The 24228-nt window shown below is 54.9% G+C and overlaps 10 protein-coding genes across 10 annotated transcripts; 3 read left to right on the top strand and 7 right to left on the bottom strand.

Annotated features, from left to right (window-relative positions):
• Positions 1-404: 404 nt before the first annotated feature.
• Positions 405-2486, bottom strand: V2A60_003272 (transcription factor domain-containing protein; the record flags this gene model as incomplete). The annotated part of the gene is made up of 1 exon (XM_083254608.1): positions 405-2486. The coding sequence occupies one exon, from the start codon at positions 2484-2486 to the stop codon at positions 405-407; it is 2082 nt and encodes a 693-aa protein (XP_083110734.1).
• A 1724-nt stretch (positions 2487-4210) lies between these two features.
• Positions 4211-4723, bottom strand: V2A60_003271 (uncharacterized protein; the record flags this gene model as incomplete). The annotated part of the gene is made up of 1 exon (XM_083254607.1): positions 4211-4723. One exon carries the CDS (start codon positions 4721-4723, stop codon positions 4211-4213), a length of 513 nt encoding a protein of 170 aa, XP_083110733.1.
• Positions 4724-4951: 228 nt separating this feature from the next.
• V2A60_003270 (uncharacterized protein) lies at positions 4952-5640 on the bottom strand (the record flags this gene model as incomplete). Its single annotated transcript, XM_083254606.1, has 2 exons — positions 4952-5353; positions 5473-5640. The coding sequence occupies 2 exons, from the start codon at positions 5638-5640 to the stop codon at positions 4952-4954; spliced, it is 570 nt and encodes a 189-aa protein (XP_083110732.1).
• A 1533-nt stretch (positions 5641-7173) lies between these two features.
• Positions 7174-8880, bottom strand: V2A60_003269 (ENTH domain-containing protein; the record flags this gene model as incomplete). The annotated part of the gene is made up of 4 exons (XM_083254605.1): positions 7174-8536; positions 8587-8666; positions 8714-8745; positions 8799-8880. 4 exons carry the CDS (start codon positions 8878-8880, stop codon positions 7174-7176), a joined length of 1557 nt encoding a protein of 518 aa, XP_083110731.1.
• A 1531-nt stretch (positions 8881-10411) lies between these two features.
• Positions 10412-11319, top strand: V2A60_003268 (peptidylprolyl isomerase; the record flags this gene model as incomplete). The annotated part of the gene is made up of 5 exons (XM_083254604.1): positions 10412-10428; positions 10500-10564; positions 10723-10892; positions 10954-11060; positions 11118-11319. 5 exons carry the CDS (start codon positions 10412-10414, stop codon positions 11317-11319), a joined length of 561 nt encoding a protein of 186 aa, XP_083110730.1.
• Positions 11320-12670: 1351 nt separating this feature from the next.
• Positions 12671-13895, bottom strand: V2A60_003267 (DNA-directed RNA polymerase III subunit C34; the record flags this gene model as incomplete). Its single annotated transcript, XM_083254603.1, has 2 exons — positions 12671-13556; positions 13630-13895. 2 exons carry the CDS (start codon positions 13893-13895, stop codon positions 12671-12673), a joined length of 1152 nt encoding a protein of 383 aa, XP_083110729.1.
• Positions 13896-14516: 621 nt separating this feature from the next.
• On the bottom strand, positions 14517-16592 carry V2A60_003266 (histone deacetylase RPD3; the record flags this gene model as incomplete). Its single annotated transcript, XM_083254602.1, has 4 exons — positions 14517-15392; positions 15443-15984; positions 16038-16338; positions 16392-16592. The coding sequence occupies 4 exons, from the start codon at positions 16590-16592 to the stop codon at positions 14517-14519; spliced, it is 1920 nt and encodes a 639-aa protein (XP_083110728.1).
• A 608-nt stretch (positions 16593-17200) lies between these two features.
• On the top strand, positions 17201-18348 carry V2A60_003265 (proteasome regulatory particle lid subunit RPN11; the record flags this gene model as incomplete). The annotated part of the gene is made up of 3 exons (XM_083254601.1): positions 17201-17266; positions 17334-17587; positions 17646-18348. The coding sequence occupies 3 exons, from the start codon at positions 17201-17203 to the stop codon at positions 18346-18348; spliced, it is 1023 nt and encodes a 340-aa protein (XP_083110727.1).
• Positions 18349-19055: 707 nt separating this feature from the next.
• On the top strand, positions 19056-19967 carry V2A60_003264 (uncharacterized protein; the record flags this gene model as incomplete). The annotated part of the gene is made up of 1 exon (XM_083254600.1): positions 19056-19967. The coding sequence occupies one exon, from the start codon at positions 19056-19058 to the stop codon at positions 19965-19967; it is 912 nt and encodes a 303-aa protein (XP_083110726.1).
• A 1649-nt stretch (positions 19968-21616) lies between these two features.
• Positions 21617-24034, bottom strand: V2A60_003263 (kinase-like domain-containing protein; the record flags this gene model as incomplete). Its single annotated transcript, XM_083254599.1, has 4 exons — positions 21617-22640; positions 22695-22939; positions 23331-23737; positions 23995-24034. The coding sequence occupies 4 exons, from the start codon at positions 24032-24034 to the stop codon at positions 21617-21619; spliced, it is 1716 nt and encodes a 571-aa protein (XP_083110725.1).
• Positions 24035-24228: the final 194 nt, after the last annotated feature.

Raw genomic sequence — 24228 nt, 5'->3', positions numbered from 1 at the left:
AAGAAGAAGAAGAAGAAGAAGAAGAAGAAGAAGAAGAAGAAATAGAAAAACACAAAGATATAAAAAAAGAACAAAAAAAAAAGAAAAAAAGGGCGGGAGATTTCAATCTGGAACCCGTACATACAGTAGACGCTTGCTTATCCACACCTCGGCCTCGCTACCTTATATACTCAACATCTTAACCCACAGGGGTTCTTTTCCATGAATATGCTGGTACTGTAGCCTGTAACAACACACACAAAGAGAAGAGAAGAAAAAACACAACCAGCAAACATTCGAAGCACCCCTCCCACCCCCTCACCGGACGAGCAGGATACTTGCGTGTTGAGTAGGTTGAGGGAGTTTTATACAAAAAAAAGCCCTCCCCCCTCCCCCACTCCTCCCCAAAACCGCCTCACGCCTCCTCAAATCAGCAGCGAGCCGTGGCCCAGGCTGTTGAGGCACTTGGCGACGTCCCAATTCTCGTCCACCACCACCACTGCCGCCGCCGCCGCCGCCGCCGCGTCCTCCTGACCCGACAACACGCCGCAGCCGACACTGCCACTGCCACTGCCACCACCACCACCGCCGCTGCTGCTTCCGGCCCAGGTCCTCTCCATAATGTTCCTGGCCTCCTGGATGGTGCCAAAGACCTGGAGCGGGCCGAGCCGCGCAACCATGGCCCGGTACCGGTCGCGGTGCTCCGGCGGCGCCAGGCAGCCCGCCACGCAAAAGGGAAACGCCATCGACTGCATCGTCCGGCCGTCGGGCAGGCCCTCGAGCAGCTCCGTCACCCGGCCCACCGACCGCCGCACCTCGCCGTCCCCCGGCCGCCACCCGCCCACCACCGTGCCCAGGTACAGCGACGCCGCGTGCAGCCAGATGAGGTTCTGGATGACGAACCCGGCCTTGGCCCCCGCCCCCGCTCCCGCCCGCGCCGCCGCCGGGTTCAGGCTCGACAGCGGGTCCCGGATCACCGACAGCGCCCGCTCCACCGGCGTCTGCGAGTAGTCCTGCTCGTCCAGGTGCCGGATCCCTGCCCGGATCGCTCGCGACAGCGCCTCCCCCCGCGACGCCACCTCCGCCGCCGCTTCGGCCGGCAGCAGCGCCGCCCCAGCCCTCTGCCGCTCCTTCTTGTACGCGTCCAGCGTCGCCACCTCCCCCAGCGTCTGCACCACCCAGTTCTGCAGCCCGAAAAACTCTTCCATCCGTAGCGGGCCCGCCGGCTGCGGCTCCGTTGAGAGCGCCGTCGCCCCGGCCGCCCCGGCCGCCCCGGTCGCCCCGTTCACCCCGCTCATCCCGTTCGACTCCGTCGCGTTCCCGAGGCAGCTCGGGATCACGGGCTCATGGTACGCCGCCAGTCGCGGCCGCCGCGCCATGGTGATGCTCGACATGACGTCAATGTAGAGCAGGTTGGCGCCAAAGAAGCGCAGCGCCGCCTGGTCCGTGCTCCACGGCCGCCGCACCCCCATCTCGGCCGGCGGCCACCGCGGCGTCCACAGCCCGTGCAGCGTCTCGGTCCACCGCTCCGGTCGCGGGAGCATCTTGACGAAGAGCGCCGTCGCCGCGTCCAGGTGCAGCTTCCAGTTGTCCCGGTTGGCCGCCGTCACCTCGAAGATGAGCATCTGGATCACGCTCTGCATCACCCCGAGCCCCTCGCGCACGTCAAAGTTGTCCCTCTGCGCGCTGATGGCGCTCACGTTCTTCTGCAGCTCCTGCAGGCTGATGCCCATCTGGTGGTGCAGCTGCCGCGCCATCCGCTCCGTGCACGCCGCGTGCTTCTCCTCCCCGCCCGCCAGCAGCACGCCAAAGAACCACGACGACAGCGCAATGGCCGTGTAGTAGATGGACCGGCTGCCGTGCAGGAACGCGTCCAGCACCCACCCGCGGCCTCCGACCAGGATCGGCGGCTGGTAGTGCGGAAACAGGTAGGGGAACACAAAGTCGACGTAGTTCATGATGAGGTGCGTGTCCTGCGCCGAATCGTAGTCGCTCTTCTGCGAGCCGCCGCCGCCGCCGCCGCCCGGGCCCATGAGCTTGTGCCAGGGCATGTCGGGTGACGGGCCCGTCGTGGCGCTAAAGGCGCTCGGCGACGTATCAAAGGCACGGTCGCTCTCCGATGACAAGAGGCCCGCCGTGTCGCTCGAGTGGCCGTTGCCGTTGCCGTTGCCGTGGCCATGGCCGTTGGCGGCGGCAGGTTGCTGCTTCTCATCATTCAGATTGACCATGCGGGTGCCGTGCTCGAGCATTTCGAGGTACTTGCGGTCGCGGCGTTGGCCGGCCTGCTTCTTGACCTGCGACTTGATCGTCTCGGCCATGGCGCGCTGCCTGGGCCCACCGTCCATCCAGTCGGGTTTCTGCTCGCCGTAGAAGCAGGTGATTTCGAGCGCCGCGCACCCGTCGCAGATGGGGTGCTTCTCGTCGCACTTTTTGCGCCGCAGCCGGCACGTGTAGCAGCCCGACTGGGAGCGCACCTTGCCCGAGAGCAGGCTCCTGATGGCGGACATTGTCTTTCAATTTTTTTTTATTCAGATTTGTCTTTTCTGTTAAAGGGCGTAGATGGATAGCAAGGAAGAAGAGAAGGGAAAAATAAAAGAAGAGAAGAAAAAAAAATTGGTCGGATGGAGACCGAGTCGCGGCAAGGCAGGTTCCTGTCTCGAGGGTAACGTAGGACGTATTCACACGGTGGCCACCAGCCGTCTTCCCCCCCTTTTATTAGCCAAGGCCTTGCGTGAGATTTCAACGGCTGAGATGTCAACGAGTAAGATGACAGATGATGAGATGGCTCCCTGGTACAGCGCTCCGCCTGCGGCAAGTCAGGAGGGCAGAAGGCGTCGGTTTTATTGCGCCGTGCCGGCGACCTGCTCACAAAAAGAGATTCGCAAAAAGGGACAAAATCCGGGAAGGGAGGGGCGGCCGGGCCACGCAGCAGGCTGGCAGGGTCTCGAGAATCCACATCCAGGCCGCGGAACGCCTCAATCAGTGTGGAGTTTCTGTTTTGCTGGAGGGCTTGGTGAGATGCAAATCAAGCAATCTACATGTAGCAGGGCTTGCAGGTGGGCGGCGGCGGCGGCGGTGGGGGTGGCGAGGCACCTCGTCGATTCCCCGATTTCCAGAAGACGGCTAATAAGCAAGCGACCCAAGTTGAACTGCCACAAGTATAATCGGTACCCAGTCAACAGTACTTTTTGGTTCTATTTTCTACCCAAGAGTTTATCAGCACGTTAGTCAGCTCGGCAAACACTCCGCACTCCGCAGGGTATCGCCGCTGGTGCTGACGGCCCCCAAAGTTGAGTGGGTGTGAGGCAAAAAGAAAAGAAAAGAAAAAAAAAAAAGGCACACAGCACTACTCACTACTTGTTAGTTGGGCTCTCGATGGCGCAGTCGCACCTTTATTTTTTTTTTTTTTTTTTTTTTTAGATATATATCAACCCGCCTGCAGACGCCTCCATGCTCTGCCTTGCCCCGATTCCTAGTACAAGACCGATCCCTGTGCTGCGTCCCGACTCAGAACAGCGTAGTGTCGGGCGCAGGAGCCTGTTTCACAACCCTGTGCGGCGCAGTCGATCACGGGCGGCCGAATCGCGGCGACAGCCAGGTAGAGCTTAGGTTGGTTGGATCCTCGACACCCTCTTATTATAGCTGACCAACTCGGCAAGATGACTGTTCCAACGGTCGCGGGGAGACTAGGCAGCCTTGATGAATCAAGCGACGGCAGCACCCAGCTTGACTGAAAACGGGCCGATCTCTCCAAGACCAATTGATGTACGGATACTGATACATGATTCTTCCCAACAACACCTCTCTTCTCTGACTCCCACACAAGAGCCCTTTTTGTTTTGAAAGCACCTGAATAGCACGCAGAGGTTGACGATAAAGTACGTAAACATTCCGAGTCAGTTTAATTTGATCGGGCTGTAGATCAGTAGTAGCCTGCCAGGCTATCCCAGGCAAGGCTGTCATTAGGATCTAGCCCTTCGGATAGCAAAAAGTACATGTAAAAACTCCCAACAAAGCCGTACCTTGGAGTGAAAGCAACAGGTTTTCCGACAAATTAATCCACATGCAACACCCCCGCAAAACCTCCCCTCATAGCTTCATCTGCAATTGCTACTTCACCTGCCGTAGTGCTGTAGAAAGCAGTCCGGACCAACAAGAACCCCCCTTGTCGTTGACGCAGCACACCTTCCATGACTCGCACAACCGCAACGGTCCCCTTTTTCTTCCCTTATTAGCATTTCTCGTTTGACATTGTCTTCTTCTGGCCCCCAAACAGCGTCTGCCTCCTGTCCAGGAGCCCCAGGTCCCACCACCCCTCGATGCGTTGCAGCAGCGTCTTGCGTCGGACGGCCGCCGTCACGGCCGCGGCGCCCTGGTGGTTCGGCGGCGGCGGCGTGTCGGGGGCGGCGGCAGCGCGAGGAGTGGGCGTCGCCAAGACTGGCCCGGGAGGCACCACCGGTGGGAGCGAGGAGGAGGAGGAGGAGGAGGAGACGAGTGGCTCGGGCTTTGGCCGAGCGAAACGCTTGCCGGTGGTCGTCCATGACTTGCCTCCTCGCCTCACCGCTGCAGCAGCCGCGTAAGGGGGCGGCGGGACGGCGGGACGGTCGAGGCGGTGGTGGTGGTGGTGGTGGGAGGGAAGGAGAGGCTCGCGGTCGCGGAGGCGGGCCGCCAGCGGCACGGGCACGTTCATGATGCCCAGGTCGTCTGCCGAGTCGCTGTCGTCAAACTTGCCAGCCTGCGCCATAGCCGTCGTCCCCAGGCTCCGGGCCCGCGGTCGCGCAGCGGCAGCAGCAGGTGGCGGCGGCGGCAGCGGCGGTACTGGTGGTGGTGGTAGTGGTGCTGCTGCTGCCGCCGTCCTCGCCCTCGTCCTCGCCCTCGCCGTTCCTCTTCCCTGATCAACCTCCCCCCCGACCGCCCTCGTCCTCGTCCTCGCCCTCGCCGCGGCGGCCGCCTCCCTCCCGCGGCCGCACCTTCACTCGAGGTCCTTGGGCGGGCGAGGCCCGCCGCACTTGAGACGGCGCCACAGGCAGGCGGCGGTGGCCGTGGACAGGGTAAAGAGGGCGCACATGGCGATGCTGATGCCCCAGATGGCCTTGAGCTGCAGGCACGACGGCTTGCTGGCGGCCACCCACTCGAACGTGTTGCCCTCGACCCGCTTGACGTTGGCGAAGAGCGAGTTGAGGAAGACGGCCGTGTTGCCCTTGGCGGGGAACGCCTCGCAGTCGAGGTAGCTGACGGGCTTGCCCACGACGCAGGCGACGACGATGCCGGCGACGAGGCAGAGAAAGTCGGCCGCCGTCGCGATGAGCAGCGGCAGAAGAGAGTCCCAGTAGAGGATGTAGCTGATGATGACGTAGACTTCAGCGAGACAGGCCTGTAAAAGAGGGTTTCGAAAAGAAACATGTCATTAGTCTTTGAATTCTTCTATTTCATGGTGTGGTTCCGGGGTGGCCATGTGCATGTGTGTGTGTGCGCGTCGCATCTTCAACTTACAATGACAAGAGTGCCGATGAGAGCCGGCGGCGCCGCGTAAGAGGACGCCACAATGTCCGCCACGAAGCTGGAGCTCAGACCGATGATGATGACGAGCCCGATGAACTGCATGACCCGCATGACGGTAAAGGTGAGGCCCAGGGCCCCGAGAGCTGGAGGCGCCGCCATGATGATGCTGGAAGAGGGTGTCGGCGTGCGGAGCGTGAGCCGGGGTCGCGCGCTGCGGCGGTTGGCGGTGCGAAGCGGGAGGTGCTTGGCGTAGAACGGGATTCGAGCCGGTAGGAGGCAGCTCGTCGAGGGAATTTTGAGAAGTGTAAGCGGCTTTCTCGACCCAATGGACGGGCTGAGAAATCAGAATGGTGACAGAAGATTGCTGGTAAGAAGAGATGAGAGTCGGAGAAAAAAAGAAAAGAAAAAAAAACAAGCTGGGCAAATCAACGAAGAGAAAGTACCGTCTCTTTGGGAGGGAAGAAAGTGTGCAGTGGCGGCAAAAGGGCTTTTTGGTTGTTGTCGAGTTCGTGTGATGGGTGGTGCAAGTGTAGTGAAAGAACAGGGTGATGCAGAACAAGAACAAAGGAAATAAAGGAAAAAGACACAAGGAAATGTGAGAAAAGGAAAGGAAAATAAAAACTGTAGTGTTTTGTTGTCTTGAAGGTTGTCTGTCTAAGCAAGTCAGTCTTCAGAGGAGGGAAGCTTGCCAATCTTTATACGGCGTGAACGGCTTGACAACCCGGAAGCACAGCCCACCAGGGTCACGTACCTGCACACCTCAAATGATGCTCATAGACAAACACACGCAGAAAAAGAAATCAATAAAAGAAATCAATAAAAGAAAAAAGAAAAACGACAACAATAATACAAGGATAATTTTTTTTGTTTAAAAAAAAAATTCCCTTCCCTGTCGGTCCGCCGCAATAGACTGCGCGCGCGCGCCGAGTGGTCGTCGTTGCTCGCAACGTGAGACGACGGCCGAGTATCGCCAGGCGCCGACGCCAGCCAATGACGGCCCACCATCTGGTAAGCGCCGCGAACCCAGCACTTGGGTCCCCCGCCCCCCGCCGCCCGGGATGCCGCACGCCGCGGCGGTGGTGGCAGCCAGAGCCTTGATTCCGCCGGCACTGGCCTTTGGGTGGGACCACCGCACCCCCGGCGGGCATGGGGCTATTTTTAAAAACGAATGAGTTGGAGAGACGAATGGAGGAAGCAAGCCCATGCATGGCCATGGCGATGCGGCATGCACGCCACACCGTGTTTCGTCGTGGATGGGGACTGCCGGGCCGGCGTGGTGGGCGAGATGGGGAAAAGAAAATAGGAGCGTCCTGCGTGTCCGGATCTGGATCTGCTCGCGTCCGGATCGACGAGTCTAGACTCCAATGGCGACAAGCATCCATCTCTTCTTTGACCTGGCCCGGGCACAACGCCACGGGAGATGGAAAAGGCTCGCGCCAAATGACATGTCAATTCAAAGTAGCACCAGGTACGCCAATCTAAGAAGAAAAAAAACAGCCTATTTTTTGAAATTAAAAAGAAATCATGCTTGCCTAAACTCTCCGTGATCGGCATATTGAACCAAAAATATCTGACTCTACCTCATTCCCAATGAAATCGAATGAAACCGTCGTCTCCACTCATTCCATTGGTTCATAACTGTTCCGTTTGCTTGTGTATAATACGGGATAGAAGAGATTGCAGAGTCATTGCCTAGCCGAGCAGGTCGCCGGAAGCTGAGCCACCACCAGTTCCAGTGGCTCCAGAGCCACCCAGCGTTTGAGAGTTGGACCCAGAGGAGCCCCAGATATTGGCACTGCTCTTCTCCTTGGCCAACTGACCCAGAGCTGGCCCAGACGTCGATGTGTTCGTCTTCTTGATACCAGCGCTGGCCTTGCCCCATAGAGCGCCAAAGGCATCGCCACCTGCCGCAGGCGTCGCTGGCTTGCTGCTGCCCTGTACGGGTCGCGTGTTGGCCATGGTCGTAGGTCCAGAGCTTGTCGTGCTGGGAATAGTGGGTGTGCTGACTTGGGAGCTGCTGAGGGACTGGACACCGCCAAAGTAGTTGGGTCCTTGCTGTTGAAAGCCAGCAGGTGCGGCAGGTTTCGTAGTCTGCGCAGGCGCAGCAAATGCATTGTAGTTCACCCCAGGCGTCGCTGATGTGCTCGCCGATGGCGACAGGGCAGCGAATGCCTGCGAAGCAGGAGCCGGCGTTGGCGCTGCCGGAGCGGTTAATGGCTGGCTCAGAGCGGCCGGTGCAGCGGACGGCTGTGCTGAGGGTGCGGCAGATTGGAAGTCGTCAAACTCGTCGTCGTCGTCGTCATTTGTGGCAGCCGGAGCACTGCTGGGACCAGCAAGATCAGCCAGTCCCGAACCGGTCGTCGGGGCTGGTGCGCTTGACGTAGTTGAGGGCTCGTCAAAGGAGAACAGATCGACTTCTGGCTCCTTGGGCTTCGCAACCTCGGGCGTCGTCTTCTTGGTTCCGGCGCGCTCTGTTCTGGCTCGTCTGGTTGAGCTGGCCGTCGGTCTGTCAGCCTCATCGAACTCGTCGTATTCCTCGAATCGGTCTGATCGGCCGGCACTGCCGCCTTCTTGGTAGTCGCTGGATTGACCACCAAAACCACCGCCATCACCATAGACGCCCCCGGAGTATCCACCATACGATGTAGGGCCGCTTCCCGAAGATTCGGGACCGAAACCGCCGTAGCGGCTGGCACCCGAGAAGCCGCCGCCAAACGATGAGCCGCCCTCTACACCAGTATATTTGTTCTTGGTCGCACGAGCCTTCTTACGCTCCGATCTGATACGTTCAACATCCCCCAGAAGTTCGGCTAGTTCTTTGGCTCGGTTTCGAACATTGATACCCTGATCCTTGCCGTTCTGGTCGATGAAATGGAACTGACGCAGCATCTTGAGCAATGTAATGTGTCCCCGGGCATCATCTATAACTCGCTCCGACCCATGCTTGATCAAAAATTCTAGCAGCTGCAGAGCCTTGTAGATCTGACGCCACTCCTCGGCAGACTTTTCGGTGAAGCGGCGGTATATCATGGGCATGATCTCGTTCAGCGTTTGGCTATGCACAGTCAGACGATTGTCGCAGCTAGTATTGTCCGCGCCACTTACTAGCTGAACGTGCCATTGGCGATCTCTTGCATCGTTGTCGATGAGGCGCCCCACGGCTCGTTATTAGTTGCCTCCCGGACCTTGAGGGGTATTAGCCATGGCCTGTCAAGAGAGTCGCACTGCAAACCTTGGACTCCATCTCCGTATAATTCATGACAGCTATTGCGACATTAGGAGCGGTTCTCAATAAGCACTTGGTTCCGTTCACATACCATTCTGTGCCTTGCGGAACCCGGCCTTGAGATCATACAAGGTCAGGTTCGACACAGTGCTCTTGAGATCGTTGAAATCCATCTTGAAGCAGTTGAAACAGGAATCTTGTGACTCAAAGAATCTTTTCAGTCGGCGAGCGCTTCAGGGCTCCCCAATGGCCAGCGATTTCGGCCCGGATGCGTTCCTAGGCTTTGTGTCCAGGAGGCCAGGGTCTCCATGGTTCGGACACGGTGACGTGCCTCACCATGGTTGGAAGATCACGTGATATACAACAAGATTGTGAAAACATACATTGCGATTGAGGAGGTTTGGTAGGCCTAGGAGGCGCGATCATGGCTGGAAAATAATTTTCATCGTATATTTAGTCAAGCCTTGTATGATAAGCCCAATATTTGACAACGTTGTAGACGAAGCTGGTCGTCATGGCTTTTCGCAATCCAGGTTTCGCTGGCGGAGGGTACCTGATACCTTAGGCCGGACTGGCTCTGGCGCTGCTGGGCCAGCCTCACCAAAACTTTTCTTCTCCGAAGAATCTAGCTTGCCCCTGACCTTTGCCTTTTGTTATCACCACCACATCTTGTACATTATATCCCCAATCGAGTTTCACAGGTACGTGGCGTTTTCTTTCGTCATTATTGATATTGCGTTTGTCGATTTTCGGCAAAAAGACAGATCCGAGGATGACCGGCCAAGGACTGCGCCCGTCACATCTCCTGCCGTTGCCATCCAAGGCTATATGCTCCCATCAGAGACCTGGCCGGAAACTGCATCGCCTCGGAAGCAATCGGCATGGGCTACAGCAGTACAGGCTGCACCAAGCAAAGCTGGCTCAGTTGCCATGCAAGACGACAGTCCTGCTTGATAGGCTGAGCATGTCATGGCAACCACCAGTTAGTTTGCGCAGCGGCTCTGGAGCCCTCCAATGAGCGTGTGTCGCTGCCTCCGCCTCCTGCAGGCCAGTGGACTCAGGCCCAAGTCTCACCAATGCGCAAAGTCTGGCAAGACGAGCAGCGAACAAGCTGCGGCAGAGGTGACGACGATGGCGGCGTCGCGTGGGCTATGCTGCAGAGTGCGCGTGGCGGCCCAGTGGCTTGCCCAGCACAAGCACCAAGCATCCAGCACCCAGCACCATTGTTCTATGATCCAACCAAGGGGCGAAAACTCACGGCGACCGACTGACTGGCTGGTTGGCTGGCTGGTCGGCTTTTAGCCTGTCAAGCTGGGCTTGAGCGTTGGCACCAGACACGGGAGAGCCGGGCAACGAGACTAGCGCTACTCTATTACTGGAGCTTGTGCTGTCTCAAGCTCGGACAAGCGTGGGGAGCTTCCAGGGGCACAGGGCGGGTTCCAGGGCGACACGGCTGCACGTGACTGGCGCTGCTCCGAACGGGTCCCACCATATTCGCCCAGCAAGTTGCGCCAATTGGCCGGTATATCCCGCTAACTGTCTGACCCCTCCAGAATAGCCAAAATGAGATCAGCTCTTTTCCAACCCCTCCTACTACCCCGCCGGACCTTTTGCTCTGCTGCTCCTAGACGTTTCTCTCTTCCACAGCTTGTCTCTTCTTCGCAAAGTTTCCACAAAGCTCGCTTCTTTTCGGCAACCACAGCAATGGGCAACTCCAAGGTGTAAGTCATGGCCAAGTCGCGCCTCTTTTTTCTTGCTTGACGAGCTCGTTGGACTAAAACTGCTCTTGTAGTTTCTTCGACGTTCAGTGGGAGGGTCCCGTCTTCGAAAACGGCAAGCCCACGCAGACTGTTAAAGGTGACTATATTTCTATTATCTAAATCGGTCCAGATCTAGCATGCACTCGGCAACCGTAATTATCTCGCGGCGCAATGGATGCTAAACTGCAGGATACCACTTGCTTACTACCGCGCATTCAATTGCACAGCCCCCGCTGATCAAATTTTCCATTACAGTTCAAGAGGGCCGCATCACGTTCAACCTCTTTGATGATGTTGTCCCCAAGACTGCTGCGAACTTCCGTGCGCTCTGCACTGGCGAGAAGGGCTTCGGCTACAAGGGCTCTTCCTTCCACCGCATCATCCCCGAATTCATGCTCCAGGGTGGTGACTTCACCCGTGGAAACGTACGATCTACCCCCGATCTATAATTCACATCTTCGCAATACTTATCCGATTCTGTCACAGGGCACTGGTGGCAAGTCCATCTATGGTGACAAGTTCGCCGATGAGAACTTCCGCCTGAAGCACGACAAGCCTGGTCTGCTGTCCATGGCCAACGCCGGCCCTAACACGTAAGCTTCTCCGTCGCTCTTTCGAAAGTTGAGAGCATAGCTAACCCGATGATGCAGCAACGGTTCCCAGTTTTTCGTCACCACCGTCGTCACCTCGTGGCTAAATGGCCGCCACGTCGTCTTCGGCGAGGTCGCTGACCAGCAGTCCCTCGACATTGTCAAGGCTCTCGAGGCCACTGGCTCCCGGTCCGGCGCCATCCAGTACAAAACGCGCCCTACCATTACCAACTCTGGTGTAGAAGGTGCTACACAATCTTAAAATCACTCGCGTATTGGATCTGGACGAACAAAAACCGATGAAATTGAGACGTAAGAAAGAGACGTGTTGACAATTTGTGCATTGTGCCGTGAATTGGCTCGACAAATTTAGCTACCCGATAATATATGCCAACTTTTGAAATATCACCATGATCGACAGGCCATCTTAAATAGACGAATACTGTTTTTTTCTCCCTCGGTTATATGTATTTTTCTTGCGCCCAGGTCCCGCCAAAAAGCCTTTGTCCACGATGATCGCCAGGTAGGTGCCTAGGCACAGATGCAGGCCCGTTTTGCACTGCCAGACATGCATTGCATTTACGAATGCGCCGCCATTAACGTGCGGTCTGAACCTGCACAACACTGCATCCTGCATTACAAGGGTTTCAGTGGTGCTGACTTTCAAGCCTTCCTAGTCAAAAGGAAGTGATGAGACGTTGCCGGTGATAGTTGCCGTGATTCCAGTTGGGCAAGTTGTATTTGACTACTATCGTCAACAGTACTCAGTACCTTAGTAGTTACTGTAGGTTGTTTTGTTGCTCCCGCACCAGGCTAAGCCTTATTGTCCTGCCGTATTATTAGTAGGGAGGTGCGGGGTCGGGGCTCGATGCACTGATATCAACGTTTAGGAAGGTCCTAAGCAATCAGTTACGCTGAAAACGCCAGAAAATGGAATTCCAACCATCGTGGATATCTTGTTGTTTTATTCTATTTTCATTTTTATTTCTATCTTGGCTGGTTCGAGACTCATGACTTGCTTCATGGTGAACATTTTTATGTAGTAGGGGCGGAGGCTGTTTGAAGGCTTTGTAGGCAGTGATTCCCAGGGTCCTGCACCGCCGCCACTATTCAACCTCGTTTGTCGTGCCATCACTGTTCTTTTCTGAGATGGAGATCTCCAATTCACTGATCCCACGACTACAGAGGAGGCGCCCAAAGTAGAGTCGAATGCTTTGGCGCTGGTCTGTGCCTGGCATTTCTGTACACATCAAGTACCGCTACAGCACCGGGAGAGGGATTTTGAGTCGTCAGCCCAGTGCGCTGAGAAAGACATTAGCCAACCAGCGTACAAGACACTGCCCACTCGTAAGGCGCAGAGTCTGGCCGGCCGCGCCACCACTGTTCGGTGTCAAGCAGGCAAAGAATCATGATCCCCGCCGCTATGCGAGCACTCGCTTTCCCAGCACTTGGGTCACACCAGCGGCGCGCCTCCGCCCTTACCAGTGGAGCGCTATCCCCCCCTCTTTGCACCATATCGATGGCGTCTGCATCGCTCGGGGAGAACAGGCCGAGTTATACGATTTGATTCAGGGTATGAGTTTTGGAATACTAACGAAATATCTGACTTGCACTCAAGGATGGTCAAGGCCAAGCCAGGTCTTGAAGTACTCGCAGTTGCTGGGCCCGACTGGGCCACCATCCTCGCAGAGGTCAAATACCGGGCACCGGCCGCAAGGCGCCTCCGTGTAGGGGCTCGTGTATGGCTCCGGCCCCCCAGGCTCCTCACGGCCTGCCCAGGGTTCAGTCGACTGCTTGGCGACTCTAGCTACTCGGTAGCCTACTTTCCCCGCAACGCGCACCGGCTCAATGAGGTTATCCCATACCAGAACGTCGATCAGCTTCCGGACATCGTCTTCCGACAGGATAGTGTTGTTGGTAATGCCGCTACTTGAAAGCAGCCGTGCTATATCTCGTACAGAAGGGTAGCCGGTGTAGCCCGCTGGCAGCGGGAGTAGCGCCGCTTCCTTCCTGGGCGTCGAGTTGGATGCAATCTTGGACACTTTGGACGGCGGTTTGCTCATCTCTCTTGCATCACGCTTCTTGCCCCTCTCCAGACCACCCTGGATCACGCCCTTCTTTGGTGCTTGCGACCTTGCCGTGCCGGACCCGGAATGTGTGCTGTGGTAGCTGCTTTGGCGCTTTATGAAATCAAAGACGACGCGCTGCAGCTCCTCGATGAAAGCGTCATCGAAGTTCTGGTCGGTATACCACGGTCCACCAGTCGCGCGGTCGCTGGGTCGGATGGAGGCCTTGATGTACATCTTCTTATTGGGGTGCTCGACATTCTTGAAAGGCGCAATCAGGCCCTTAGTCTGCAACTGCTTCAACGCATTCTTGAGGACCGAGTCGTGCATGTTGAGACGCTTTTGCAGCGTCTGCGACCATATTCCATCGCCACCAGCATCGTCGACGAGGGAGTAAACCAGTACTTGTTCGTCGGTCGTGCATTGTTTATATCTATGCGAATTCAGTCAGCTTCAGGGTTTCCAACCCCGCTCCTAGAAGCGGAAGCCGACCGGCACCGACGTACTTGTGTGCTTCCTGAGCATCGCGCCACTTCCACAACACTTGACCAGAGGCCTCACGCATAGTAATGAACAGCTTGTCATCGCTAAGAGACTGCACGACACGCGCTAGTAGCATGAGGTCCTTGTTCGGGATGACGTCGAGCCGCAAAAGGTCGTCTTGCGAAAACATGTCATTTTCGGGCGCAGCCTCTCTGCATTTCTCGTAGAGCGCCTCCTTCCATACGGCCAGCTTCGCCGCGTCGGCGTCGCCTCCCGCCGCACGCGACATGATTGAGGGTTGGTGGGATGGTGGGCGGCGTATGTCGTAGTGGGTGACTCAACGTCGGGTGTTGCTGGTGAGCGCAAAGTCCGCACAGCTGGTGCAGGGGACTCTCTGTATATCCCAGATGCTACCTCGACATTTCCTTCAGATTTGTAGGAGAAATAAGGAATTGCCCGTTGATTGAAAGGCGCACAATTGCGGTTGTCGTGGCAGAGAAAAAAAAAAGTTTGGGGACGATTTATTCGATGGAGAAAGGCAACCTTTTTTCTTTGACGAACCCCACTTGGAGCTACCTGCTATTTAGCACCACGCCACCTCACCAGTCACCGGCGCCGAGTTGCTAACCAGCACACTGATTACCCGGATGGGGGTAATGAACATGCTTAAAAATTCAAATGAGAGATACTAATAAAATGATCAAATCCTTTCCATCGCGACAAACTGTGTTTTACATGACACCAACTTGTGCATCGGTCCCTCACGCTACTGTACCATACGCCCTAACGCCGCCATTGGTTGGCCCCAGTCTACCGCAACTGGCTCATGTAGCCACCCCAAGGCCTGGAAAATGTTCGAATCCAAAGATATAGAAAACAGTGCTGCCATGTCTATGCTTTGAAGGCCGGTTTAAGAGGAAGGCTTGGCGTCTTTCGCCTCGTCTTCCTTGTCCTTATCTCCGTCAAGATCCATCGCATCCGCCGACTGCTCTTCTTTATCCTTAGTCTCAGCCTTTTCGGATTTCTTCTCCGCTTCACTTGCCGGCTTCTCCGTATCGTTGGGGGCATCGGTTTGGGTCTTTTTTGCGGCTTGATCGTCAGCTGGCTTCTCACTGTCTTCAGCAGTCGCTGCTGCTGCTACAGGAGCAGTCGCGTTCTCCGTTTCTGGCTCCTCTTCCTTGATCTTTGCCTCTTCCTCGGCCGGAGCAGAGTCGGCCATGCCGACATCACCGTCACCATCGGTTTTTTCCTTGTCGGCTTGTTCCTCAGTGGCATCCCCAGCTGGTTCCCTGTCTTGCTCCGTACTGCCGATGTCTTCGATAGTATCGTCGTTTACATCATGGCCATCCTCAGCGTGGGCCTCCACTACCTTGCCGTCAGCAGCTTCGGTAGAACGTCTAGTGTCCTCGTCTTCACTGTCTTTTCTGAAGTCGGTGAAAGTGCGCTTGTTGCTAGATTGACGAGTAGCGCCGTTTGCTCGCGCCAGCTCATCGTCATCACTTGGATCGAACTCGGCGCCATTCTCAACATGCTTGTCCCAGCGATGTTCGTTCATGCGCACGTCTTTGTTCTCATCCTCATCAAGGTCATCCAACTCGGCCTCCTCTTCGTCAGTCATGCCACCAAACGGCTTTCGAGGGACATCCTGCAACTGTACTGACGGCGCCGGACCCGTGTTCCGGAGATTGTCGATTACCGCAGCGGTGATCTTCTCTAGGTATTCACGACTATTTGAATTTTCCATGTTAGACGATCTGACGTTCAGCTCAAAGTCGGGAGCGTAGTACTGTGACTAGTTAGCATTTTTTCCAAAACTCAGGGCACATGTTGACGCACTTCGTAGTATTCGTTGTAGGGTAGCGTTCGCTCCATGTCCTGTCCAACAAGTACACCCGTCTCGTAGGCCCAAGTTCGAGCGACGTTTCGCATGGTGTAACCACCACCGCCGAGTACAAGAGTAGGAAGCCCGAAGCTCTTCACGTAGCTGACGCAGTTAGCGTGGCCGTCCATGCTGAGGTTGAAGCAGCCAAGTCGGTCGCCAGAGAGACTGTCTCCACCACATTGTAGAACTACAGCCTCAGGCTGGTAGTATTTCATGACGTTCTCGATAACCGGCTCGAAGATAGACTTGTAGGATTCGTCCGTGATGCCATCACGGAGTGGGTAATTGACGGAGTAGTGTTTTCCTTGGCCGATACCAATATCGCGAAGCTCACCGGTTCCAGGGAAGTACTCTCCGTACTTGTGGAAAGAGACGGTCATGACTCGGTCGGTAGTGTAGAAAGCCTCTTCAACACCATCGCCATGGTGAACATCGATATCAATGTAGAGAACGCGCTTCATGAATCGCAGGAGCTCGAGGATGCCTAGTACAATATCTGTTCACCAGTTAGAAAGAGGGCAAAAGATGCTTGAAGCGATGACGGCATACCGTTTACGTAGCAGAAGCCACTGGCTTCGCACTTCTTGGCGTGATGAAGACCTCCGGCCCAGTTGACAGCAATGTCGCACTTCTGGCGGTTAAGTCTGGCAGCTCCTTCCATACTGCCGCCTGCACTGATGCCGCAAAACTCAAAAAGACCGTCGAATACAGGACAGTCATCTCCGACGTTATATTTGCCTTGTTCGCGCATGTAGCTGTCCATATTATCAGGGGTGACCTTTTGTAAAAAATCGATATAATCATCGGTATGGAATTGTGTCATTTCGCCTCGAGTTGCTGGTTTGGCTCGCTAAACCTACGCGTTAGTGTCTTCGAGAGGCGTACGAGGCAGAGCAAACGCACGTAAATCTCCATTTTTTGGTACAGATTGTACTGCATGATAAGACTGTGAGCCAGACGAATACGGTGAGGCTTCATAGGATGACCGGTAACGTATGCATAGTTTCCGATGTCAGAGTCGTAAAAGTATGCGACTTTCTTGGGAGTTGAGCCGTTGAGGGCCACTGACCCCAGCTGGGCCATGTTGGACTCTTCTTCACCCATCGCGATGCGCTTGCTGGGAGAACTGTGAGCTGGCGTTGAGCGTAGTGAGATTCTCTGTTTAAAATAGACGAAGATGGAGCGATTCAAAATTATGGTCGTGCCGCTTCGCTTCAGCTCCGATCGGGCAGGTCGCGGGGAAGCCTGGAGTGCTGAAGCAGGGAAAAGGTTAGGAGCCAAGAATGCGATGGCGAACCTCTGGCGGCGCGTGGTGGGAGTGGTGGGACCACGCTACCTTCCCGATCATCGTGCCGGACAAAGGTTGTTGCGGACCTTGTGGCCTGTTGCACGGAAGTACCACTCCAATCTCATTTGTGGGGTTACCAGCCGGGTGACCGGGCTGGCTGGCAGGCTGGCTGGGTCAGCGCAAGCATGGCTCCCTTCCTCTAGGTACCTAGGTAGCTACACGTGACTCTCCTACGAAGCTCTGCCGGCCGCGCTCTCTCTACAGTACCAGGCTACCAGGCTGGCGTCAGTCAAGTAGGCGCCACAAAGAAGCTTCTCAGATATCACCGTTTTTGCATCAACGCCACAATTCCAAGATCTTTGTTCCCTTGTAACGTTTTTATACAAATAATTCGCCACAAGGTACCATTCGAATTTCAATCGCCATGGAGCGCTTCAGAAACCTGCTGGGAGGCGGCGGAATCGGTCTGGGCGGCCCAGCTCACGGATCGGTAAGCAGAACGGCAGCTCCCAATCAAATGCGCCAGTCTTCCAGTCGCTAACTGATGTTGCGAGCAGGACAACACGAACCTCATCGACAACTCCGAGACCGTTTACATCTCATCACTAGCACTTCTCAAGATGCTGCGACATGGTCGCGCTGGTGTGCCCATGGAGGTCATGGGCCTGATGCTGGGCGAGTTTGTCGATGATTTCACAGTCAAGGTCATGGACGTCTTCGCCATGCCCCAATCTGGAACTGGGGTCAGTGTTGAAGCTGTTGATCCCGTATTCCAAACAAAGATGATGGATATGCTGCGCCAAACAGGACGGTAAGCGCCGCTCCAACTCTACACATCTAGCTGCCGTACGCTGACTCTCACTATACAGCCCCGAGTCCGTCGTGGGCTGGTACCACTCGCATCCTGGTTTCGGCTGCTGGCTGTCGTCTGTAGATATCAATACTCAGCAGTCTTTTGAGCAGCTGAACCCGCGCGCTGTGGCCGTTGTCGTTGACCCCATCCAGTCCGTCAAGGGCAAAGTCGTCATCGATGCTTTCCGACTGATCAACCCACAGCTGTTGATGATGGGCCAAGAACCGCGCCAAAGCACGAGCAACCTTGGTCACCTCAACAAGCCCTCGATCCAAGCGCTCATTCACGGTCTAAACCGACACTACTATTCGATCGGCATCAACTACCGCAAGACGGCTCTGGAGGAGAATATGCTGATGAACCTGCACAAGCACGTGTGGACGGAGGCTCTAGAGATGGACGACTTCAAAGTCGAAGGGGAGAAGAACAAGGATCGTCTCGAGCGCCTCGTATCTCTGGCGGATGGCTACGAGAAACGTGTCAAGGAAGAGACAGAACTGACCAAGGAGCAACTCAAGACCCGTTATGTGGGCAAGGTCGACCCGAAAAAGCACTTGGAAGATGTCGGTCAAGAACTGATTGAGGATAACATTGTTTCGGTATCGAGACAGATGATTGACAAGGAGGCCACGATGCCCAAGAAAGAGGGCGAAGCTGGTGGTCGGTGCGCCGCGGAGGCTAACAAAATGGCCACTGATGAAGATGAAGAGGAGTTATAGACTGATTTTTTATCATTAGCCAAGGACATGATGGGTCAAAGAACCTCAGATAATGTACGATACCTTTACGGCGCTGGGGCTAACCGAGGAATTGAAACATCGATGCCGACAGACTATTTTTCTGGTGGCATGCTTTGATGAGAAAATGGTGCTTGCTGTTTATCACTTGTTCTATTACCCATCATTCACTCCATATTGTACTTTGTGACATGGACTCTCTTTGTTGGCGATTCTTTCAATATACCAGTTTCGCCCAACGACAGCCGCCGCCAATTCGCTCTTACATGTTTTGTCTTGGTCACAGCCACCGTTGAGCTCATCACCAGTACCATGTACGAATGGCTTGTGTTTCTCATATGATATTACACAATTGTTTTCAGAGTCTCGCATTCATGGAGCTCTGTCCTATGCGACTCCAGGTCGGCAGCATATAAAGCCAGAGCTGTTCCGGGCTTTGCTCACCTTGTCCACCAAGAAGCACCCGGGGTTCGAGATTAAACAGCGAATTCAACTGCACAGCGCCGCTCAGTAGATAACTTGCACGATCTGGCCCGATTCAGCCTCAAATTGCCCTCAGTTCGGACAGCGAGCATTCCTTGCCATCCATCATCTCACACATCGAATCTGTCCTCTACTCGGAACAGAGGAGTGCTAACTGAGCCGCCGGATCCCGCGACCAGCCAGAGACTTCCCGTGACTTATTGGACATGAGCAGTCAAGAGGAGCAGACACGGGGCGGGCCGAACAGGAGACTGCGAAGGTCAACCCGCAGAATCGAGAACATTTCGGACGGGGGGAACCGCGTGAAGGACACAATCCAGCCTAAACAGACCCTTGAGATTATCGAGAAACTTGGACACGAACTGGCCCACGTCCCTTTCAACATCATCGGCCGCGCCGCACTCGTCTACCACGGCCACCACCGACGCGTCTCGCACATCGCCATGGCATGCATGAAGGGGAGTTTGCAAGCCGTCCGCAGCTGGGCGCAGTCCAAAGGCATGCCCATACTCGACGGCGATGACGTCTCCGGCTGGTTTGGGTACCGAATGACTGACGGATCGCTGTGCCGCGTGCGCGTGTACTCCCTTGAATGCACGCCGTGCAATCAAGCCCGGACCCAGACCGGCAACAGGTCCAAGGTCATGACGTTGCCCAACATGATCAGCGAATACGCGAGGCTGTACACCAACGGCGTGCGTAGCCGCCGCCACGAACGTGAGCAGAGCCTCATTGCCTACGACATCCTGTGGATGCTGGCCAAATTCTCCCAAACGTCGGGCGGCGGTGACGACGACGAAGGAGACGGGCAGGCGTTCACCAGCGACGATCTCCAGTCGATCGGGCACCAAGACTTCTTGGGGCCGTTTGTCAGCATGTACCCCGAGTTCTTCCACTGGTACGATGCCATCGTCTTTCGCTGCGTCGATTCAGAGGCTGCCATTGACCTGGAGCGCCTGCGGCACAACTTGCTAAAGTTGCAGGAGTATTGTCCTCCTTTTCAGGACTCGAGAGAGCGCGAAGTGTCCATTCATGAATGTGGCTGGACTGCCATGTCCAGGGTCGCTTCACTCGATCTGGTCATTCTCTCTGATGAAGCGGATGATGGGGGGCAGTGAGAACCCCCCCCCCCCCCCTGTCCAGACGGGGGAAAAGGAAGACCGACGTGCGAAATACACGGATTAGTAAAAGATTCTCGGTGGAGGGAGCGGGTAAAGGGGTCAAATTTCCATAGAAGCAGAGTAGATTTACCATGATTATTGACAAGTAACGGACAAAATTAGCAAACACCAGTTTTTATTTCACCGCGGCTCAAACATGTACACGTAGACGTAGCATCATTGTTACTGCACAATGTGGTGGAGGCAAGTCTCGCTTGTAAGCCAAGTACATTCATGTAGAACCAAGGAGAAAAAAAAAAGAGTAAATATAAAACGTACAGGATGATGCCTTTGGGAGTACTGAAAAGCGCCCGCACCATCATGCTTCCCACACAGTTCTTGAACTGATTGGCGATTGGTCGCGTTCTTGGTTCTTCGTGGAAGATGGCGGTACAAACAATGAAAAATGGTTGCCTGTGATAACGGAGCCGGAAGCCAAGCCAAAAGGTGAGGGTCAACGCCAAGTTTCGCGTGTTCCGAGGATGGCGAGCTGGCGATGTACCCGCGACCTGCCAATAAGTTCTGAACGGGGGGCGGAGAGGCTCGGATGCTACGACAGGATTCTTCTGTATGGTTGACGGCAGTACAGACTGTTGCAATATCAATCATGACTTGCTTTATTTACCGAGGTCTTTCCGGGTAACAAATTGCTAATCGAAAGTGCTCCCACCCGCTCAGCAAACGCAGCATGGACAAGCAGCTCTGCAGCACATACGGTTCCATTCATCTTTGCTGTACCGTATTGCTGTACCGTATTGCCATGTATGCTGTTATCACGAAGTTATGTAAATACAATTAGTAACCTTAGCATCCGGGCATCAGGGGGTCAACAAATTCGCTAAGCTTTACCAACCCTCTTACCTCTACACACGCACACAAACACGCACACACACGTCTCCCATCACGAAAACTGCCACGCCGGCCTTCTCCTCCTTTGCCCTCTCCTTCATCCTCGAGTTCAGCCCTACAAGGGCTGACCCTTTGCAATAAAAGGTCTAGACGATTGACATTGGTCCATGCTCGAGAGCTCACTGTCATGCCAAGCTTGATTATGAGCTCAAAGAGACGTAAACGACGAAGCATGCAGTAGAGTTTCCATGTATTTCTGCAGTACAACTGTCTAAAGCAGTCCATATTTGACGTAGCTGGCCTAATCTTGCCGTTTCTCCCACTCATTCAATCGTAACACAGGCGTAGTGATGAAAAAGAAGAGGAATAGGACCAGCCCAAGAACAAATAGAGAAAACACACAAGGCAAACAAAAAATTTGGGAGTGAGTGGGCCGGCTTCTGAGCTTCGTCTAGTAAACAATAAAATAAAAGACCAACTTGGACAAATCAAATACTCCATCACGCCTGGCCACGGGTGTAGTGCAGGCCACCGCCGCTTGTCGAGCCCCAAACGAGTATTTCATCGCGTTGGGCGTGTTCTGGGCGAGGCGGCAGTGGTTACATGCCTCGGCAGAATATCAACAGTACTTCCTCAATCATGTCGCTGTGATTGAGTATGCGTGTATCGAAAAAAAAAAAGCAACATGTGTCGTAAAACAGTGCTTAGTTCGCGTCATATTGGCTTGGCAACTGTTGTCGCCTATATTCATCACTGCTTCACGCGCCGACAATGGGCATCTTCTTTCCTCTCTTGCCGAGCAGGGTCGCATTGTCCAGATTCAGCTCAAACGGTCCCTTGTTACGGTTCCGGTCGCGGACTTGTTGTCTGGCGGCAGCTGTGACTGCTGACGAGTGCTGGCCGTAGCCCTTATCATTGGTTGCGCGTTCCCGCTCTCTGCCGCGGGTGTGGTTGTCTTGGTCCTGGATGCTGGCCTTGCGCATACCCTGCTCCAGGACACGGGCGCCACCCTGGGGTTGCCTGTCGACTTCCATTTCTCCCTCCTCATCCTCTTCGTTCAAGCCACCCAAGGCGCGTCCCGGACCGGCACGCGCGCCAATCTGCGCACGTCGCTTAGCCTCCTCTTCCTGGCGGTGGACGGCGTAACCGACATCAAACACTTCTCGTAGGTTGACGGCACCGGGCGAGCGGAAATCAAGGCGCCTGTCGTCGAGTTTTGAGGGGTCAAAGGCGCGAAGAGGGGCATCAGGTTTGCGCTCCTCTCGTGGGGTAGGCCCGCTCGCACGAACCCAAGGGTGTGCGAGGAATTCGGTAATGGTGTAACGTTTCTCGGGGTCGACAGTCAAGAGATGTGAGATGAGATCCTTGGCGGACTTGGAAATGTCGTCCCACCATGGAGAGAGGTATGTATATTGACCCTTGGCGACTTTTTCGGTGAGGACCTCGATACTCTCGTCGTAGAAAGGAGGAAAACCGCAGAGCAGGGTATACAAGACACAGCCAAGCGCCCACATGTCAACAGACTTGGAATAGCGCTCGTCCTTGACGATTTCGGGGGCAGTGTAGCCGACGGTGCCGCAGGGTGTCATGGTTTGCTTGTCCCACACAATCTTGGACAGACCAAAATCGGCAATTTTAATTTCGCCAATACCGCCAGCGCCGATGCCGGGAAGAAATTCACCTTCGTCGACCTTGTCCTCGTCACCGGGTTGTCTAGGCTTGGGAACTTTGGAGGGAACGAAATCTATGGGGTTGAACAGAATGTTTTCGGGTTTGATATCACTGGTGACAGTCAGCGTCCGTCTGCGGCTGAAGCGTGGGTACTGGACGGCTTACCGATGAACAACGCCCTTGTCCTCATGCAGATATTCGAGAGCCTTGGCGACTTTGACAATGACATGTCTTGAAAGCTCTTCGCTAAAGTATGTGAGGCGGACAATCTGGTGGAACAGCTCCCCACCAGGAGCAAGCTCGAGAACAATGTAATAGTAAGGCTTTGATTCGGAAAAGTCGATGAGTTTTATGACGTTGGGGTGGTCAAGCTGGCGCATAATTTGTACTTCTTTCAAGATGTTGGCGCGCTAGAAGAAAACCACTTGTTAGCAGGAGTTCGATGGTTTGTCAATGTGCGTGAGTTGCCATGTGAAGCAGCAATGACTGGTCGGGATACGGGCGGGACGAAAGCAAAGTGGTAAAATGGAAAACATGGTCAATAGATATGGATGTTGTCGCACCTCGGCAGCCTTGGGCGCCCTCTTGAATTCTGGGTGCATACGATCGTTTCCCTATCAAGGACGCGAGACCGTCCGGTTGGTAAAGTTCATGAAATAGTAGGGGGGGGACAGGTAGAGTGGGATGCGCCAAAAGCTAATACAGAGATGGATGCAAAAAGAAGAAGAATTCAAAAAGCAGAATTGAAAGCAAACTCGAAGCATCATTCATAAATCACGTCAAAGAGAAAAAGTAACTTACCTGCATATTGTTCATCTCATACTTGCGGACAACTTTGATGGCAACTTCGCCATATTGTCCTTGGGTGTCGCGGGCACGATAGACGTTGCTGAAGGCGCCGTCGCCCATCTTCTCGAGGAGGACCCATCGCTCGAGGCCAGGATACTGGGGAAACTTTGTCTTGGAGGCGTTTTCTTCGGCGACGAGTTTGGCAAGGTTGGCGTCGTCGACACGTCGACTGGCGCGGTTGCCGGAATCGTCTTTGCGTGCCACCTTTTCGGCGGGTTCGGAGTGCAGGTCGGCGGCGGCGGCAGAATGAGGGACAAGAGGGTCAGAAGCCGATTTTCTCTTGTCGTGTGTGTCGGGCTGCTTGGGCGGGGAATCGACCTTTCTAACAGGCTCGTCGTTGGCAGCGCGGGCTTGCTTGCCTGGAGTAGCAACAGTCTCTGATTAGCTCAAGTTTATGTGTGCGCAAGATGACAAGCCCGTTTGGGCGACCGAATGTATCATGGGACGAGGTTGTCGGGGTTAAAGTGGTAACCCGAAAAGAAGAAGGAGAAGCAAAGAAAAAGAAGGAGAAGAAGAAGGAAGGGGGGAGAGGCAGGGATAAAGGAGAGGAAGAAGGAGAAGAAGAAGGAGAAGAAAGAGAGAAATAAAGAAAAAGAGGAAAAAAGAAGCCTCTTACCGTGCCGAATAAAGTTCTTTAACTGCTGAATTGTCGACATGCCGGCATCACAGACACAGACGTCTGGTAGTACACACACACGCTAAGTATCTGGCAAGTCGTTTTTCGAGGCGTTACCTCGTCGGTTGACGTTTAGACGAAATGGCTCGGCGATGCGCAAGTACAAATGTCGGACGAAATACGAGGATAGCAATGGGAGGGGGAATACAATCCAAGGAGAAGAGGTGTTGTTTG

This window comes from Cordyceps javanica, chromosome 2, assembly GCF_051103115.1.
Source record: "Cordyceps javanica chromosome 2, complete sequence".
NCBI lineage: Eukaryota > Fungi > Ascomycota > Sordariomycetes > Hypocreales > Cordycipitaceae > Cordyceps > Cordyceps javanica.
Note: the sequence above shows the minus strand (reverse complement) of the source record. Positions and strands in the feature narration are given on the sequence as shown.